Source organism: Melanaphis sacchari, unplaced genomic scaffold (genome assembly GCF_002803265.2).
Source record: "Melanaphis sacchari strain LSU unplaced genomic scaffold, SCAv2.0 Contig65_pilon_pilon, whole genome shotgun sequence".
In the NCBI taxonomy this organism is placed as follows: domain Eukaryota; kingdom Metazoa; phylum Arthropoda; class Insecta; order Hemiptera; family Aphididae; genus Melanaphis; species Melanaphis sacchari.
This window is the reverse complement of record NW_020271469.1, coordinates 468,600-490,606: the sequence shown is the minus strand read 5'-3', so window position 1 is coordinate 490,606 and position 22,007 is coordinate 468,600. Positions and strand designations below refer to the sequence as shown.

Here is a 22,007-nt window from a genome sequence, read left to right as displayed (position 1 = left end):
ACTCATATATACAATTTTATTTACTATTGAATGTACATAAATATATCTTTGACATTGCCATTATAACATATTATATTTAATATTGTAAATGGTCAATTGAAAAAGTGTTGCGTGCTATAGTGCAAATGATATTGAAACATAGCAATCTATTATATCTATATTAAAATAAAATTATTTTGCGTATTGTGAATTGAATTATATTATATAATCAATGATAACAATTTAAAAACATTTAATTACTTGTTTGAATGAATGAGCTATATTTTAATATAAAAAAAAAAATTCCTTAATTATCTAAGGTCATTATTGTTCATCAATTTAAACTATAATACACATATTATAGTAAAGAGAGAAAAGTATTTTTTTAGTATTTAACGAATGTTAAGTTGTTAGTCCTTCCTTGCCACAATAATACAACTATATTTCCGCCTGTGGTTAAGATATATTAAAAATGATTTAAGACCCTGTTTAATTAATAACATTTACTTACATTTTATAGCTGTTAGCAACAATATTAATTATTGTTATTACCTACTCATTTTTTAATTTTTTTTTTTTAATTAAAAAATCTGATAAATATAGGTATTTTACAGTAATTGAATGTAATGTGTCAGAAAAAAAAGGAGATGTAATTCACTGAAAGAAAAAAATCTCCCAGTAGAAAAACTTTGAATGTATGGTTTTAATGCCAAATAGTTAGGGCAGATGGATCGAGATTACCTACTTGATTTATTGGTACTTAAACTTGAGATATTAGGATTCTTAAGAGGACGCCGCACCCGCATATGTTATCTCTGTCTTACATACATACGAGTCATACAACATAGCAAATTTTCGTTCAGCAGAATCCATTTTATGCTGTTAGCTTTGACATTTGAGTAAATTTACCTATTATCAAACTTAAAGGTAAGAATTTTATCTAGGCAATGACAGGATTTTATTGATATTTTAATTTTAAACTGAGCCTATAGCTATATAAAATATTGAAACTTTAAAATGCTCGTAACTCACTTTAAAAAATATAATATCAATAAAAGTCTATGTCATTGACTAGATACAATTTTTACGTTTAAGTTTGATAAAAGGTAAATTTACACTAATGTTAAAGCTAACAACATAAAATGGATTCTGTTGAACGAAAATTTGCTATGTCGTATGTATGTAAGAAAAAGCCAACTTGTGCGGGTGCGGTGTCCTCTTAAAGTTGAATTGGAAAACATTGAAAGATTAATAATTGATGTTTTTCAATACTTGTGTCTTTTTTCATAGAAATAATTCATTAAGAGTTACTTACATATGTATGGTATTATATTGACGCTTAACAATATACAATAAAGTATTATTTAGCATTTATTATGTCTATGTGTATTGATATATTATAATACTTTTGCATTAGTTTATTTTAAATAAATAAATAAACATTACAATATTATATTATTTTACATCAGTGATTAAACATAGGACAGTAGCTCAAGTTATTTAAGCCGGGTAAATGGTAATTTATGCATTATCAACATCCTAATGGTTTTCGGTCATTGTCCATTGACTAAAGTTCAAATTGCACGACATGTCGTCATAACGTGAAGTAATTACTTCAAGGTGATATAAACGATTTTAGACTACAAAAAAATATAATTTTAGCAACAACCGTCGGAATTAAGCGAATAGACATAATTTAACTAAATAATTAAGAATAAACGCCATACACGAAAAGACAACACATTAAACAAAAACGTTTCTAAAATAGGTATGTTCACGACTATAAAATAGTCATTATCAAAGAAAGAATAAAGATTGTTTTAAATATATCATTACCACAATATACACACGGCATACTTATAAATAAGAAAGAAGTTCTAAAAAAAAAATGTTTGCGTTGTTTTTATAATATTTGAAACTGCCAATTTACGCAGTAATCACGTGTCACGAAAAAATTTATTTTTACACGCAAATGTATCACCACAAGAGGATTGCATTATCAGATAAAAATAGATTTCTCACTTGTTACACGTGCAATTTTGAATATAATGAAAATATTAAAGTAGGTAATATAAAATTATTGTTTTAATTAATTAAACGTTTTTTAAACGTAATTGCAAGCTATCTTTCAAAATAATGGAGTTAATGATATTCCCGTAAAGTATGATTTTAATTTTAAATAATTGGGCAATCTTTCTTGGACCATTAAGAACCTAAATATTTTAATTCTTTGCATTTTAGTTAAAAAAATACATTGTACTCAATAAAAGTAATGTCAAAAATATTATTTATAAATGTCTAATTTTAGTAGACTTAAATAATGTATGTAATTTATTACTTAACATCAAAATAATTAACTATGTTTTTATCCATCACTCTTTTCATGGTTTTATTTTCTTCTTTATTTCCATTTCAAGCTTAGCTTATAAGAGATAGATAATCATTTAATTTTATTTAAAAAAAAAAGTATATTATGTACTAAAATTATGATTGAAAAAAAAACAATAATAATAGTTAAATACCAAATGGGCCAGATTGAAATTTTCATTACGACACTAAGGTAATGTAAAAACTACTGCTAAATAATAATATGAATTCTGAATACAATTTAATATTTTATGAACCTACTAAAATTATTATTATGATTAAGTATATATTTACAGAATTACCTAAGATTAAATGTATCAAAATATGGTCTGAAACAATAAACAATTAAACTATTCATTAAGCAATCATTTGATTTAATTAAGAGTAGTCACTTAGTTGTCCATTTCTATCATCAGATTATTTGGGTTTAAACATATTCATTCAATGTTTTAATATACCTAATAAAATAATCAAAAAAACAACATACTAGCTTTGCATAAGATTTTGACCATAGACAGCTACACTGTTAAATAACACACACTATGTCAATGGACTTTGGATATTGGATTGTACAGTTAGGTATTAGCATACAGCAATAACTGATAGTAAGATTAATAATATCAGTATTTTATTACATAATTCTTATTCTTAAATGTTTGCATCGTTTTATAATTTAATAATCAAACTTGTAAATAATAAAACCAAAATAACAAAAACAACAAAAATATTTTTTGTTATTATTAAATCAAAAAAATAGTAAATATTCCAGCATTTTTCACTTAAAATAGAAAAATTACATTGGCAAGTATTTAAGTGCGTTTTAATCTTGTAACATTTAACAAAAAAAACAATACAATGCATAAAATACATGACAATAAAATAAACTTAACACACAATACAAATAAGACTGTTACAAAATAATAATCACATATTAATAGTTATGCTTTTGATAAAGAAATATTTCATTTTTTTTTTTTTTTTTTTTGTAATAAACATTTATACAACATTAACCACAATTTTAGTAAATATATTTAAAATTTTATCTCAATCGACTGTATACAATAATCAGAACTATAATACAATGTATAATTCTTATTTAAAGAATATAAACTGTTTAGTTAAATTTAAAAATAAAAAAAGTTTTATGTGGTGCTGGGTTTATCACATATTGAACACAAACATGACACAAAATTTCATATTAATGTAAATCTATACTTTTAAAATGTTTAATATTCTTATTTTTAATGAGCATCTTCAATTTTACAAGGGTTTAAAGCCTGCAAAACACTTCTGAAATAATTACTTTTACAAAACTATCATAAAACTATCTAATCTACTTCAAGTACCAGATTTTAAGACATATACTAATTATTAACAACTCTTGAAAATACAAATATAGTTTTAATGATATTTACTATAAAACTATTTTACTATATAATTTCCCAAATATTTCAAATGAAATAAATAAAATAGAAATGAACAATAGTTTAGATATTTTAATATATTAAATATGGTAAACATTTTTAATATACCTTAAAAATTAAAGTAGACCTATAATCTGGTACAATAAAATAACTAACTTTGATGTCTGTTTTTAAATAAAAACATAAAATACATTTTTTATTATGTTGGAAGAAGCATAATATGTTAATAAATACAATGCTAAGTGATATAAACATAATTACGAAGCCCAATTTAATGGAATTTAATTTAATACTCATAAAAAAAGGTATCTTTATATTTGTTATTTAATAAAATGAGCAAACTCGTGTTATTATCACATTTCTCTGAGTAGGTAACTAGATTTTTCCAACAGAATCTATTAGTAACTTAACCCTTTTGAATTAAAATTATGTACTTATTTATAAAATAAAAATTATATAAAACTAAATTAACATTTTAAAATAATTTTTATGGTTTAAGAGCAACAATACATTAAAAAAATACAATACTAAAGCAGTGATCTTTAAATGTAAAATGATCACAGATAAATATTTGTTAATTATGAATTTAAACTTAAAACCTAAAAAGCATAAGTTAAATGTTTATACCTTAAATAACAAAGCAGATTTCAAAAGAAACAAATATATCAGTGCTATTAATTTAAATCATTAAAAAGTTTGCAATTTTATATTTATCAATATTGAATTAGTATTATTATACAACTTTAAGTAAGAGTTATATTATTAATAATTAAATTATTTTAATAAATCCCAAATATTATTTTAATTAGAAATATATTTATATTATGCCATATCAAACTAAACATTTAAATAACTAAGTTATATTTTGATTTAAATTAAAAATGAATCACTTCAGAGAATAAAAAATTAATTATTTTCAGATTTGTTTCTCAATAAAAAATAACATGAGTTAAAACATTCATTTTTTGGTTTAATTTTAGCAACTAAATAAAAAAATATTAAACTTTAAAATTGACATTTAAAAACTTTAAAGCTGAATATTATCATTAATATTAATAAGTGCTCCTTTTCAAAGTAAAAAAATAGAGTTTTGATTTTTTAATCATATACTCATATCAGATTAAATCACAATATAAAGAATATAAAATTTGTCACACAATAGTCAATTAATTCTGCTTTATAATAACTTTTTTATATTTATTATTTTTGGAGTACAAGGAAATAATATTAAACAATTTAAAAACTAAAAATAACAGGGTACAATTCTAATACATGCTTAAACTCAATATTGAATTTTATCACTTTATTAAAATATAGCCATTTAATATTTTAAAAACTGTCAGTTTTTTTTTTTTTTTTTAACAACTGAATTTAGATTGGACATTTAAATATTAGTCAAAAATATATTTATATATTTATTACATACATATATAAATATATTTAATACCACAAATAAGTGTGTAAGACGACAAAACTTTAATGGCATATTCTTATATTTCCCCCGAAAAAAGCAATAATTTAATAAGAACAAATCATAAACGACATAAACAGTAATTTTAAATGCTTTTATAATTATTTCTCATTAATTTTAAATCGCAACATTGATTAATAAAATGATGAACATTGAACTAAAATTATTGAGCTTTCAAATTTAAAAATACACAATAATTCATAAAAATATTTAAAAATGTTATTATGAATGTATATAAAATTGAGTTTTTTTTTTTATATATATTGTTTATAGAATTTAATTTTGTTTTTTAAAGATTATTTTAGTAAAAATGTATATAGTTATTAAAAATAGTAAGTTAACTTACTAAATATTTAATAGTACTAAAATGAAATGGTTCTACTCAATCAAATGTACACACACATTATCATGCAGTTAAACAATATGCCTTTTCTTAACAATATTAAACACATAATAATTAATAAGTAATAATAACCAAACATAGTTACATGATAGTAAAAATATATGCTCAAAATAGGCAAAAAATATAATAAAAATAATAATAACAAATCAAAATTATTTCGACAAAACACATAACAGTTACACTTTATAAGGATAAATCAAGTCATTAAAAATTAAAGTATCAGTAATGATACTATTTATATTGAAAAAATTAACATACTTTCCAGGAAGTAGTAGGATTTTATAATTGACTAATAAATGTATAATCATTAATCATAGTATTAAAAATAAAAACAACAGATACAATAATAACATTAATGACTCTTTTGGTGGTCAACTTAATAATAATAAGAGTTAATTGGCGAACTTAAATAATATCTAAAGTTAATAACTTACATAAAGACTAGTTTAATGATACTTAATTTTTGGCAACTATAGCTCATCTAAGCCACCCCGTCGTGCACCTAATTTGGTTTTCTCCAGAACTTTGTTCACAAATTCTGTAGTTTGTCCGGCAACTTTTAATTCTAAATAAGAAAAAATAATATAAAAATTATTAGTATACTAGTTTGAAATATTTTAATAATAAGTACAGATAGTGGCATAATTACAAAGGATTTTGCAAGTGGTAAATCACCCAGTAAAAATTTTTTTTTTGTTCTGTTAACTCGTTTTTTTATTTAAAATATGTATAATATTTATAATTTTAGTTCAAAAAACCCAGTCAATTTTTCTAGGAATAAAGGTTGATCGCCAATAAATAATCAGAAAACAATTGTTAATTATTATTATATATATATTGAAAAGTGACCATTATCGGTCAATTGTGATAGTAGGAATAGTTTATTATACCTGTCTTTTATAATCAATTACAACTTCACTGTCGACGACCGTTGACAGTTAAGACAAATAGAAAACAATTAATCTCCTAAACCTAGATGTTTATCACCAGACTTGAAATGTCAAATGTAGTTCACTGAATCGAAAAGATTGATGACTCCTACATTAGGGGGTGTAAAAATTAAATATTTTAAAATAGAAATTCAAATTAAAAAAACTAATATCAATAAATTTAAATTTAAATCATATAATGGTCCAAGTTACTTTACAAAGTAAAATAGTAAACTTTAACTTTTATGAGAGCCGTAAAACCAGTTCAAAAACTTCTTGTCAGAACTCATCATATGTCATCGGAACACTTCATCAATAAGAGACTAGTTATAGAGCTTACACCATTTACAGCATAATTGAAGAATTGGATAAGGGAGGTAAATCTTTTTCAGTTTCATGCACATGTGAATTGTGTTCCCTCGCAACCGACAAAATACTAATATATAACTAATGTTAAATAAAAAATTATTTACTGGTAGCAGTTTTGGCGATTTTTTCACTGGCGATTGTCAATTCTTGACTTTCTTTTGGAAATGAGTCACTTGTTGTTCTAGCAACTAACATTTGTTTTACTTGAGCTATAGCATTAATCAAACGCTCTAAGAAAAATTAATTAAATTAAAAACATAAACATAAAATACATTTATCATTAATGCTTATTATATTTTTAGTAAAAAAAAAAATTACTATGTTCGGTTTCTAATCCAAAAAGTTTTATTTTGTTCGCTTCATGTTGAGCTTTTTTCTTTAACCGGCATGCTCTATAAACATAAAATTATTATTAAATATTAATCATAGAAGTTAATAAGTATCAAGCAATTAAATAAAAAAAAAATTCCTGATAAAAAATTTAACATAAAAAGTACTTTCATAAAATTTTAACAATTTAAAGAATAAAATAAACAAGTGTTTAGAGGAAATTCTTACATTATAAAAATTAATAAAAATATGAGTAACTTTAAGACTAGAATAATATAAAATTATCATAATCTTCTCAAATTTTGTGATATAATACAAATAATCCAAAAACAGTATCATCATAGATTATTAATATAATTATTGATTTTAAGAAAAAAGATGATATATTTCTTTAGAAATAATTTTTTTATTACTATAAAATATGAAAGATTTTCAAAATACGCAAACATTAAAATTTAAGACCATCACATACAGTTATAATCTTAACGTACTGTGTTTATTATATGTAGTATGTCTAAGCTTTCTTTAGAATAACATAATAAGCTATTTAATTATTATTTAACTTTCTTGTGTATCTCAAAATTAGCTCCAAATGAATACCTAATAGCCTCTAACTCTATAACGTATTTACAATCTCTATACTCTGTACATCAGGTATTAACCGGTTACCGTCCACTGTACAGTAGCACACATCTTTTACATAACAGAATGGTAATAACCAATAGAATGGGAAAAAAATGCATAACATTTTATATTCTCTTTTGAAACAAAGTATAAAATTTAATCACTAATGCTTTAAATTATGCCCTCTTGTTTTTTAAATTAAATCTTACACAAATAATCTTAATAAATCCAATTACTTAATTAAACTTATGTGGGTCCTTAGTTACATTGGTATACTAAGCAGATAGTTTACCAATAGCCTAACTAAATCAACATTCCTTATAATTTTATCTTCCTTTGCACATTACCTTAGACCAATTTCTATCATACTCCTATCTTGTGAACACAAACAATTAATCTCTATTCCTACCATTGGATAATCTACCAACTAACTTTACTTCAAACTACAAAGGTTTATGGCCTTCAACATTTATTTTTTGATTACCCGTCCTTTAACTCTCAATGACCAATTTCGCTCAATTCCCATAATTTTTTTCAATATTTCTCTTAAACTTCTTTTCTATTCTTAACACTAGTGCTGAAATTGTCAATCAAAAAATAATTGCCATTATAATGGAAGCTGATTTTCTCATTTAATAATTATATTGTCTTTAACATAGTTGTGTAAATATTTAACTGTTGAGCTGTAATAACCATGCAATAAAAGCTAATTAATCTCTAAAAATTCCAAAATCAATCAGAATGTTTCATAGAATTATTTTAAGGTGGGTTTAAATGGATTTTATTTAAAAAAAATATTTTTATCTGTAGTAAAATCCACAAAAAGATTATTGATTTATTAATAATTGTTATACTTAAATTTCAATAATGTTTGTCACAAAATCATAGAATATTACCAGCAGCAACTTTGTTTTATAATAACTTTTAAACTTTAAAGAAAAAATAAAATAAATCTATAAGAATATAGATACATATTATGATACAACTCATTCTTAAAAATTCAATCCTTTGTCTTAATAAGTTAATTGGACAAGACTTGTTAATTTTTAGAATATAGGTTAGTAATAATTAATAATTAAATTTAGTACAATATACTTATCATTTATCAATCACTATTATTCCCAAATTGGCATTTGCCAATAAAAATTAAGAAACAATTTATTTAATAATAAAATATAAAAAAAATAGTTTTTTTGGCCAGGGCTTTTAATAGCCAACCATGTTTAAAAACTTATTTTTAACAATAAATTATACCTGGATGCTAATTTGTTCTTTTCTTTACGTGTATTTGGTCTAACATTAAATGGCAACTCACTGACTGGTGTCATTTCAGTTATACTTCTATTCAGTTTATCCAATTCTCTACCAATTGACTGTAATTTTTTAGGATTTGGTGTTAAATCATTACCATCTCCCTTTCTTGCTTTACCACTAAAACAATTAATAATTTCTAATAATTGTATTTATTTCATAGGCAAATAATTAAAATTTACCTATGCTTAATTCCTTGTATTGAGCAATTAGGACTAAATACTGGATCAGTAACCTCATTTAGGCAATGTGGATCTTCTAGCTTACATTTTAAAACTAATCGTTGACCTTTAGGACCCTTAGACTGAACATTGTACTGCCAAAAAAATCTATCTTTATGTGAAGAGGATTTAGCAGATGTCCCACCACAATCGCTATCCCCACCTGAATCTAAACATTTAAAAATAATAATGGTAAAATGTTGTATTTTTAAGTATAAATGTTTATTAAAATCCAACCATTATCAGATGAATAGTCTTCTTCTTGTTCTGTATCGTCATCAGAATCATCGATGGCTTCATCTAAAGAAAAATCATAAGCTTCTGGACTTAATACACCTCCTTAAATAAATAAAAATAGATATGTTTATAGTTGTTTGATTAAAAAGTATTCTAAACCAACCAGTTGAAAGCGAAGAAGTGGATCCTGCTTCTACTAATGATCCAGTAGATAATAAATGCTGTCGAGGTTCTCTACGCTGCCAAATTTGTTCAAGTCCAAGATGAGTAGGCGCTGATGATGAAAGATTTCCTCTTGATCTGCTAGCCAACATAAATCCTGATCCTGGAACACTAGTTCCAAACATAGGAGGAGATAAACACTTCTGTGACTTTGTTTCTTTTTTTAAAAGTTCTTGTAGTGTTATTGAATTTGTTGGACCAGGAGAAAGTGATGAACGTGAACTGCAACTATTTGGTGAAAGTTGAAAGCCAGACTTTGAAGAACTTGGTCGGTTAATAGGGCTAGTATTAACAACATGATCTATCAAGTATGGACTCATTAATGGGGTAGTGTCAGGTATTTCAGATTTTACTGAATCAGGTGGTAATAATAGGTCATCAAAATTGAGGTCTTCTAATAAAGATTCACCGCCATTGGCATTTAATTCAGCTAACGTTGGTCCATGAAGCAAATCAGATTGATCCACCTGTATAAATAAAACAATGATCAATACAACAAACCATATGTATTTAAAATTATGCATACATAATGGAGAAAATGAACAATCTTGAAATAAAATCTCAGGTCATCTAAAAATTCAATTTTAAACTTAAAACTAACCAAAGCTTAATGAACGTTAATAGTTGAATAATACTTATAGAAGTCTTTGATTGAGTATTAATAACAATAAAAACAAAACTGTTATATATTAAATGAAGTTTAAAAATAATCTATAAATATCTTGATAGTTTTCAAGTATATAATTTATAAAGATTTATGACCAAAAATAATATCTTAGTTCTATACAAAATGTGATTCCCATTACTGCACAAATGATAAAAAAAAAACACTCAACAAGGCACAAAAATTTCAATATAACTGATGATCTATTAAAGTATATTTCAAATTTTATTAAAATTTTATTTAAGTCAGTTCAAATATCACAATTGAATATTTATGTGAAACATTGATACATATTTTATAAAAATAAAAATTGAACACTATTAGAAAATAATAATTTCTTTAAACTTATTTGAACATACACAGGCCACAAAATTTAATAAATTTGTGCAATAATGGCTGCTTTATAAGTAAATCTCAAATACAAAAGAAAAAAATGTAAAGAAAATAATACAATAAATTATGAAAATTTGAATCATTGAGTATGATTCTTAGATATTATTGGTTAGTGTTATCAATCTTAAATTAAATTAGTCAATAAAAAATATAAATAAACTAAACAATCATCATTAAGGATGGAAAATATTTACAAATATTTTAAATATTTTTACTGATTTAATTTAAAATTGATTAAATATTTTTTTCTAATATTTTAATATTTACCTAGTGTCCTAATAAATATAGTTGGGCAGAGGCTGATGTAAGTAATAACACATTTTACTAAAAATCCCAGTAAACCATGTGATATTTTGCACATAACACAATTTAACTTCAATGCAAGGCATCAGATAAGTCCTACTGTGTTATACTTGGACTTCATTAATAATGTATGTATATTTAAATTGCATACCATATTTTTGATTACAAATGTGGTCTATTATAAATAAGTTAATTATAAAAAAATCAACTTTGAGTAGTATAACCAAATTCTTAAGTACACATGAGTTCATTTTATCCTTCTTTATGTAACTTTTTTTTCTCTGTAAAACATATAGCTGAATAATAGAATGAATCAGTATATAATTTGTATTTTAGTAATCATTTTTATTTATAATCATTCAAAAAATATAAATATTACACAATAAGATAGGCAATAAGTAATCAACAGACATAGAAATATAGAATATCATTAAAATATAACAATGTTGGTTAATGTGCTATCTAAATAATTAACATGAATTTATTCAAACAATTAGTGATAATTAAAGCTCGAATTTCAATGTATTTAGATCATTTTTATAACTATTATTACTTATTACAATGCTTAATCATACTATAAAGTTTTAGAAACAAACTTCTTGCAAAATAATATTTATTTTTTTAATATTTTTGACCTCTTTCTTAGAATATGACGAAACAGAAGCAATTGTATTTTAATTTATAATACACAAAACATTATAAACTGTTTAAATCTGATTAAAATAATGTGAGCATCAAATATCTAGATCTTCATATAACTACTGGTTGATTACAAACTGATTTAAAATTTATTAATTCGATATGAATAGACTCATTTAAAAAAAAAAAAATTATAATTTTATCAAACAACTTATTTTTAGGAATGTTTATATAATTGATTTTTTAAGCATTAAAATTCGAGCAGTAATTATAATTAATAAAATAGTATATATTTTTATTCAAAAATAATTATAATATAAATTCAATAAAATATTAAATTGGGTTATTTTATCATAAAATAAATCATTAATATATGTATATTTGTGTTAATTTTTTATTATATAACTATTTATTATTATAGTTAACTGAATGATTAGTTGAAAACATAAAGGAGAAAATAGTCCTTTAAAAACTCACAAATATTGAATATAGTATAGGTATATAGTAGTTATTAAATATTTTTAATTATTCCATAACCCAATTTTAATTACTTTAAAAGTATGAATTGCATAATACTTATTTAAAGATTTTACATGTCATGTATAAATAAAAATGCTATAATAATTGTCAAATTTTAAATATCTACTTAAAATAAAAAATAAAAAAATATAACAAATGTCAACTACTACCTACCTACTCAAATTAATCAATACAATGGACCTCTTGAATTTTATATGAAAGGCTTGTTCATAACAATTTAAAGAAGAAAAAAATTAGTTCAAAAAGATATTATTTGACCCATGTACAAGTAAAAAGGATTTTTTTTATTTATTGAAGTAACGTTTTATTGTTACAATCTATATAATATTTAAATGACAGAAAAGGGAAGTCACCCACTGGCAGCAACCCAGAAAAAAAGAGTTAAACCAATAATTTTAAATCAGAAAAAGATAGTAATGTGAAGATAAAAAAAAAATAAAAAGTTAAGAATACAAAAGTACAAATAAAATAAATAATGATTGTCTTACCTGAAAAATGTCTTCATCCATTTTTATAAAAGACATTTCATCAGATCTTCCTATCCATCCAGTATCATTAGAGAAAAAATTTTGATCTGCATTATTGACTACCATAGGATCTTGAATAAGGTCATTTGTTGTATCAAACAATTCAAATCCATAATCTTGTAATGAATTAAGATCTCCATTCTTCCTTATAGGTATAGGTACCCCTAATGATGAACTTTCTGTAGGATAATCAGCTTTTAATACACGTTTAGTTTCCATTGTGCCAAAAAAGTTTGTGTAATCTTTATTATTCATTTTTTCTTCTTTATAATGTGATATATATATAAGCAATTTTTTTTTAAATTTCTTTCCAAGAATTAAAAAAATTACTTTTTATTTATTTATGAGTTAAAGAAATTAAGTAATCAAATTTTTATTTTTTTTCAATTTTTATTCGTCTGAAAAAAAAAAAAGAAAAAGTACATTAAGTACAACTAGCATTAAGAAAAAAAAATAAATAACAACAAAAAACGTATTATTTAAACATTTTAAACAACAGTCTTAATGTGCTAAAACACTATTACCATGATTAAAACCGTTTTTTATAAATTTATAATCTTAGTCCTTATTTATATAATAGATATATTCATTGGCGAAATTAGGGGGGTGCACAGGGGACTTGTGCACCCCCAAGTTTGGAATGTGTACCCTCAAAAAATAAAATCCATTTTCTAAAAATTATTGTAGGTATCATAATGTATATTATTGAGAAAAATAGTTTCCTATTTGCTATTATGTCCCCTGCTATACATAATGTATAGTGTATACATATATATTTTATACCGACACTGTATATAGTCTTATTTTATAATGTACTAATAAACAATAAGTTTTGACTTATAACGTTTTTATACGGGTCTCATAAACGAAGTTATTCGTAATTCGTGGAATAACAATTATAATGATATTATACTATATTTATATTATAGCTGTTACTTTTTTTATTTGTGTAATGTGAACGGTAATGGGAGTAATAATGTGGGGGTGTGGGGGCTTTGCCCCCATGGCTCTGTGAGCTCTTCACTATTTGTGCACCCTCAAAAGTATTGGTCTAGTTGCGCCTATGGATATATTAAGTACATTTCAAAGCTGAGTTTTGTTAATGTTTTAAAAAACTAAAGAAGTTTGTATGCATATATATATATATCATAACTAGAGAGCGGATTTTTAGGTTTTTACATATTTTTATTGGTTTTATGCAGCTTTATGAGAGTGAAAAATGTGGACGATTTATCCATCACAGAGTTCATAGGAAAAAATTTATTTAGCATATTTTGGACTTAAGAGAATATTTAGCCTATTTTTCATATTTTAGAATATATTCTATTATTGTTCATAAAAAATCATATTATACATTATTAATTTATCGATGTGTGATATTTTCTTGCAATAATTTTTTCTAGGAAAACAAATTATTTTATACAAGAATGATAAAAATTAAAAATTATTCAATTATCTACTTGTTTGTAATCAAATTGGTAATGTTGGTCATTTTGTTACTCTTAATCCATGATTGTACTTACGGTCCTATAATAACATGATAAGAATGATTTCTAATAATAAATCTATTTTATTTTTAATTTTATATTGTTTATTATTTTAACTTTAATGTCTGACGATTTAGTTAAATTTGTAATATTCATTTTTATTTTTTTAAATGCCGAAAATTAACAAAAGTTTAAAATATTCATATAACTATGAACTGTTTTGTATTTTTTATAATTAAATATTTTATATGTTACCAAAAAGGAATGGTACATAAGTTATTTATTGTTTTTATTGAATAATTTTGGGAAAAAAACAAATCATATTATCTGCATATTTATAAGTTTAAGGGATATTTAGAGAATATTTTAGGGTTTTTTAGAACATATTAGCATCATATTTTAAGCTTTTAAGAACCTAAAAATCCGTTCTTTAATCATAACAAACTAGACATTAACATATTTTATAAAAATAAAGAATGTATCAGTAAAAGACATATATCTAAAAGATGCTTAAAAAATAATAGAGCATTAAATAAAGAATGTAAACCTATAAGGATATAAACCTATAAGGTGAACTAGATAATATTTTTACATTTAAATTTGATAATAAGTTAATTAATTGCAATATTAAACACAAAGGAATTAAGTGGATTTTTCAGAATGTACAATTTACTATGTTATGTGTTAGTATACAGATATAGTGTCTTCTTAATATTTCTTTTTAACTGTTAAATCATAAGCAAAGTGTGACTAATAGGTGGCTTTTTATTCATGTAAAATTTTGTTTTCAGAATTTTTTCTCCTCTTTCATTTAAATTTATTATATGAACCTATAGATTGAATATTATATAGTTGTTATTATAATTAGAAAAAAAGTATTTTAAGTTTTGAGATTTAAATTTTGATTATTTACCCAATTGTCTGCATATTTTTTTTTTTTATTAGGTATACTATTGTAATTTATTTATTGATCTAAGCTTTTCTTTAACAATCAACGTAATACTTAATACTATTACTTAAAATAAATTTAAAAATCATAATTCTATGCAACTGTAAAAAAGTCTTCTTCTTTTAGATAAAAAATTGTTATCAAAATCTGAAGATGAAATAAAACCTGTGAAAATGTTCTGTAAAATTATTTTTTTTTTAATATAATACACCATATTCTCATCCCCCTCGCCTCACCACAAGAAATAATGGGGCAGTATATAAATGGAAAAAAATATTAAAATTATGGTGGAAACTAAAATACATTTTCTAAATTTTATAGATTTATCAAGAATTTAAAAATTGTCATCAGACTCCTTAAAATTATAATAGCTAAAATATTGCATTACATTAAAGTTTGATAGTAATAACATGTTTCAATGGTATTTAAAAATATACACAAATTATTTATGTCATGATGTACACTAAAACACCTATACTTCAGCAATCAGATATTTGCTTTTTTGTTATTTCAAAAATATTTTTATGAAAAACCTAATATTCACCTTACAGACCAGAAAATAATAAAAAGGGTACTGCAAGTAATTATGTAAATATACATATTTAAGTAAAGTGTATATCCAAAAATATATTTATCAATACACCACTGATCATTTGAGAATAATTATATATTGTCTAGACAATATAAGACCAAAAAAAATTTTTGAAAATAAAAGTATCAGTTTCTTCCTTTTATTACCACCAACCCTGATCTATGGACTTTAAAATCCCCATTTATGATCAAGATTAAAAAATAATGAAAATTATAATAATTATAATTTAGTAAACACTGGTTGAAACATAATCCCCTTCAAGTAAATTTCTACTTACTTAATTATTAAGAAATGAATCAAAATTACCTATTTTCTTTTAATACACAAAGTAATGAAATATTTAGGCATATATTATGTAATAAACATAACATCATATTTCAATTTTTATAAATATTTTGATTAAAGAAAAATGGAACAGCTCATATTGATTTAAGTGACACATATTAGGTATAAAGATAATATATATTATTTATATTATATATAATGATAATGATGAAAAAATAAATCATAAAACCACGATTAAATGGGTACCTAATTATTAAAATCATTAAATATTTCAATAAACATCAGCATTCAGCATGCATCAGTAATAAGGTTATAGTTCGGGTATACAACTATTGTCTAGTGTCTACTAGTCTGTTGAGTGTTGGATATTCACACATAGTGCATAATACACATTGTAGTTAACCATTGAACAGCTGTTTATAATTTATTCACCGATGTCCACAACAGTGTGTCAAAACGTGAAATAGCACAATACAATCTACCCTATACAATAATCGGTGAGACACAAAAAAAAGATTATAAGATCAATAAATGTATACTTTATGTAACGTTCGGACGAAAAATGTCGCTGCGTATATGACTATTATCGTCGTCGTCTTCGGGTTATTAATTACTACAATACGTTTATACTATTTGTGTCGTTGGGATAAATATGGGATGGTGTACGTACCGAATAATATCGCGAAGTCTGCACCTACCTTGTAGGGTTCGGTTGATCTTGCGTTCGCAAAAAAAATTAGCATATCGAACACCGCGCAACAAGTCGAGCAGAAGAAATTTATCGCCAATCATAGCGGACCGTTTTGCACACACACAGGGCCTCGTGGACGTCCACTACCACTCCGCCGGCCGACGCTCGTAATAACCCACAGGTCGCGCGCGATTAATAAATTTTCGACAGCAGAGCCCGCGCCGAAAGAGTCGAAAGGCTATCCGACTTAGAGTTTAAAATCAAACAAGGAACGCACACAAACGCGCGAAGAGCGCGCGCACGCACAGCAACTCGACAAAAACGCGCACGCGCACGCGTAAATACCAATACGGACACGGTGATAAAAAGTAGTTTATACAATTATTATTATAAACAAGATATGTATATAATATATAATATATATATAAACACGCGCGCGCGCGTATATGTATTTACATGTTTTACATAAACATTTAGGCCACGCCACGGGCTCTTGGACGTGACACGTGAGTGTGCGTGCGCAAGTAGGGGCTATTGGGGGTTATCAAGGACACGCGATTATGATAAGAGGCCACGAGGATGGATAATGATTATTATTTTATTATACTATACAACAGTACAGTGTACAATAATAATATTCTTTGTTTATATTTACCTTTTGTCGACGAGCAACGGACGACCACGTCCATCAGCAGCGGGACTGCAACGGCGACGACGGCGCACGGCGCTCTAAGGCCTAAGCGGTAGTAGGTCCTCCTTTAGCGACGACAATGACGATTCGACGCGATGACGACGACGACGACAGGCGAACGACAAAGAAAAGCGCACGGCCATGACTTTCGACAGCGCAACGTTGGCGAGCAGGTGGACCCCCCGCCGCACAATTTATAATCTCAATCGCCGAATTCGATATAGTACGGTTTCCCCGAAGGGCCGCATTTACGGGTACTGCGTTCGAGACGAAATAAAAACACCGAAAACGGCACACTCCACTACACCGCTTGTTGACGACGAGCACGAAACACGACTCGCAAATAATAATATTATAGTTGTTCACGGCGATGCCCACTTGTTGGGCACAGAGTCTCAAATCGATGTTAACCGCACGCGGCGACGACCACTTAAATACTGTATTAATATTTGTAGTATTTGTACGTAATCGTTTATTACTCAATCACTGTATTAAAACTTAACGGTGGAGAACAAAACAAAAATAACACGCGATCATCAACAATATTATTTTTATTATTATTACTACAACGATCTTCAGCGCGCGAGCAGATTACGAGTTACGATAATAAATGCTCCGTGTCGTTCACGAGAAACCCGTTGGCCCGTGTTCAGTGTTTACATGCATCTACAGTGTACTGTAACTAGCGCCACATTGGCCGTGAGACGAAAGCAAAAATAATAATATTGATGATGTTAGGGCACCATAGTTTAGTGTATAATTATAATGCTTTAATAACATATAAAGTGTGGAGGGGAAACGGTTTGAAAAAATAATAATAAACAAACATCTTGTTGGTATTTTTCGGACAAATGAAATCAAAGGTCACATGACGAAAACTCGATCGATGGTGGCTCACTTGTTTACATAGAACGCCCAGCCAATGGCGAGCTTTGTCTCGGTCCTCCCCTCCCCAACTATTGGTGCGGAATGTTTTTGATTTCCGAACTGATCGACGGACAAACCGCATGGACAGAGTATGCCTTATGCCTTAAAATATTGTAATTTCTATTACTTTCAACAGTTTCAACTTTGCCTGACAAGTGGGTCGTGGACTTGCGGGGGCTTACGGGTTTTATTTCTATGATCATTTACGAGTCCCGGATGTCTTGAGTTTGTTTTTTGCGCAAACCACAATTTATTTTCTTATTTTTACTATAATAACTATCGTTGCCAACCGTACCATAATTTTAACCATTTGTGAATTGTGTTTTACTTTTTTTGTACTGTAGATTTACAATGATATTGCACGAGAAGAATATTTTATTTTACGGTTTAATATTAAATTTTTTATTTTATTAATTTATAAATAAAGCTTTTATAATAGTAGAACCTAGCTAAGTATAGGTAATTTAAAACTCACAAAATTGTATAATTATCATAGAAATATTAATAAATAATAATATATAACTTCGCGTCCCCCCAAACTTTGCCAAAGGATTTCAAACTAAATAGTGCCAACACGGTTAGATAGAGATGGCTGATACCTATGCGTTGTTCATATTATGCATCTTTCTCTAACAATGTCGACTCAACGATCAGTCCATATCTTAATGATATCATATTAACAACATGTCTATGACATTTATTATATACCATGGATAAGTCCAGACGTCGATCTAAAAATCTTAAACGGTAGACACATTTTTACAAAAAATATAATTATAATAATTATGATACATAATTAAGTAATAGATAACATTATAGATAAGATTTGATAGCCGTATTAATAATTTTGTTTGTATTTTATATTATTGGATAGATTTTAAAATGTATGAAATGTTTATTACATACAAAGATATAAAATATCTAAAATTTCCTAAGAGGAGAGCTAAAGCCTTTTTGCCCTTCTACCATTATAGATATATAAAAACCATCTACGTTAAGTTATATGTGTCGTGTCAATAGATAAAATGGGAACGGAGCCTTTATCATCGAACCGCTTATAGTTTGGGAGATTCTTGTATAAGCGTGGGTGGGGGAGAGATCATATATTTTTAATATTATAATTTATAGTTAGCTTATAAAATATAATTAAAATGTAATTTTATTATATCAGTTTCGTGGTTTATGCTAAATGGTATAGATATTAAAGAATTTTAATTATTTTTTTTATACCTGAAATTATGACACTATTTAGCCATGATTATAACAACAATGCTTATCACACGAGAATTTGGTGATGATAAACAATCAAGAATATGCGGCCCATTATTTTCTTAGTTTAGTTTTAGTGTGGTTTTAGTATTTACTAAATACTAATTAGTATATAACAGTTAACCACATAAAACTCCGTATTATTATTTGTCAACCTTTTAAACAAAAAATAAAGACTGTCCAATTCCCTTCCAAAAATAACCACGAACTTGTACATAGTTGACCATAATTATAGGATCCTATTTAGCAATGGTCCTATTCATTCTTATATAATCTATGTTTAGCTCACTGTACTATACTCAATAATTGACTAGATTGATCTTAATCATGGCTATAGATAATATGATTGCATAACAAATACGGTTGTATAATATGTATTTTAAATTATGTTAAATATTACGGTGCACGTCAATATATATTATCGCATAGTACTATAGCAATAGCAGTCAATTAGCACGCGATGGTTAGAAGTGGCATACACCGTTTGAGACATAGACTAAGATATACTACATATCCATTCTCCATTTATCTTCTGACCATGGAAAGAAAGTTATTAATTGCTCACCTAAAACATGAAAAATCAAAGAACTGTCACAATTCACAAGTAAGCGCTCCTCACAAATGTGAAGTAAAATTGCACGGTTTTAAAAAAATACGGTTTACAATAACAATACACTCAGTTAATTAATAATTATTAATTAATATACAGTATGACAACATTGTTATTTTCAGTCATGTTCATGAATTATGAGTAACCTAGATAGCGCCAAAACATAACTTTTTCATAAATTATAGTAAGAACCACGTCTGTAGAACAATATTGTGGCTAAATATTATCTGGAATAAATTAATTTTTTCTTTTTTGTGGTAACGGTAACATATCAAGTTTGGGTGGTAAGGGTGGTTAATATTTAAGTAAATTTATAAAAATACGATAGGTGTGGGAAATTCTGCATAATGCGTTTAAATAAGTGTTTTCAAAACATTATAATGTGTTTGGGTGACCTTTTTATAATATTCTATAATGCGTTTGAGAGCACTGGGCATATTTTATAAATACATTTTTCTTTCATTTTGACAGATTTGAGACTGTCCGTGACTTCACGGATATGATTAAAAATGGACTTTGTAGAAGTGGAATGTAGGTACCTATTTGTTTTAAAATCAAGTTCTCTATACATTTTGTATGTATAATTTTATCTTTTTATGGTGGTAATAACTAGTAAGTAGTAAGTATTGACGATTGACGACGGTCGTTTGTACAAAAAAATAATCTATCAGCCTATTAACAGTGGCATCATATCGATAAAGTAAATCTACCGAAGATAGACGTTAAATTTGACAGTCATATTCGCTCAAACATACTATAAAGAATTCCCTTTAACACAATAGGTATTGTTTTTTTTATGCGGATAAAAAGGTAATTAATATCAACGCATTACGTCCTTTGAGTTATACAGTAGCAACAAAAAGCTCTTACGGACTACCGAGTTAATAAAAAATTTCTATTTTTTAGGCATTTTTGATATCTACAGCCGATAGTCGTGATAACTTGCAACAATCATCGTTAAAGTAACATCAAACTGTCAAAATATGTTCTTAATAAATTATTTAAAACCCTGCTCATTGGTGTAGATCTTGAGGTGACTAGTGTTCTATAAACTATAATCTATTAATTTATTAACGTGATAATGATATATTAAAATTTACAGTTATAATTTAATAATCATATTATGATAACTATGATAACCGTATAAGCTATAGTCTAGCAGCTAGCTCGTGTATTAATATTTGTACTCAAAATCTGCCATCCGTATAGGAACTATGAATTTAACTTAAAAAATAAAAATAAGTATATATTAATAAGTGACTTATTGTATTGAGTACCTATAAGGTACTATTTATTTATTTGGTCTTATTACGGACCATTCAAACTATTCTGCAGAGCACTTGGGAATAGTCAGTCGGATAAATTCGGAAGCTAGAAAAAAAGACTTATCAATTCATACAAAAATATAAAAATATTTGAAAATTTTAAGAACCAATTTGCGTTTACTTACAAATTGTATAAGAAAAGTTGGTACTACTTTGAATTTCGTTGATTAAAAAGAGAGCCTTCTGCATGAAGTACCTATACTGATTCTGAATTCTGATCTTATTCTT

At 25.9% G+C, this 22,007-nt stretch overlaps 1 protein-coding gene across 1 annotated transcript; it reads right to left on the bottom strand.

The window, feature by feature from the left end:
- Positions 1-5,812: 5,812 nt before the first annotated feature.
- LOC112600553 (protein CREBRF homolog) lies at positions 5,813-13,272 on the bottom strand. The gene is given in 9 exon segments (XM_025347811.1): positions 5,813-6,156; positions 6,159-6,209; positions 7,047-7,172; positions 7,261-7,334; positions 9,151-9,327; positions 9,390-9,597; positions 9,666-9,767; positions 9,829-10,354; positions 12,915-13,272. Coding segments are annotated over 9 exon segments (1,593 nt in total). The 5' UTR covers positions 13,209-13,272; the 3' UTR covers positions 5,813-6,121.
- Positions 13,273-22,007: the final 8,735 nt, after the last annotated feature.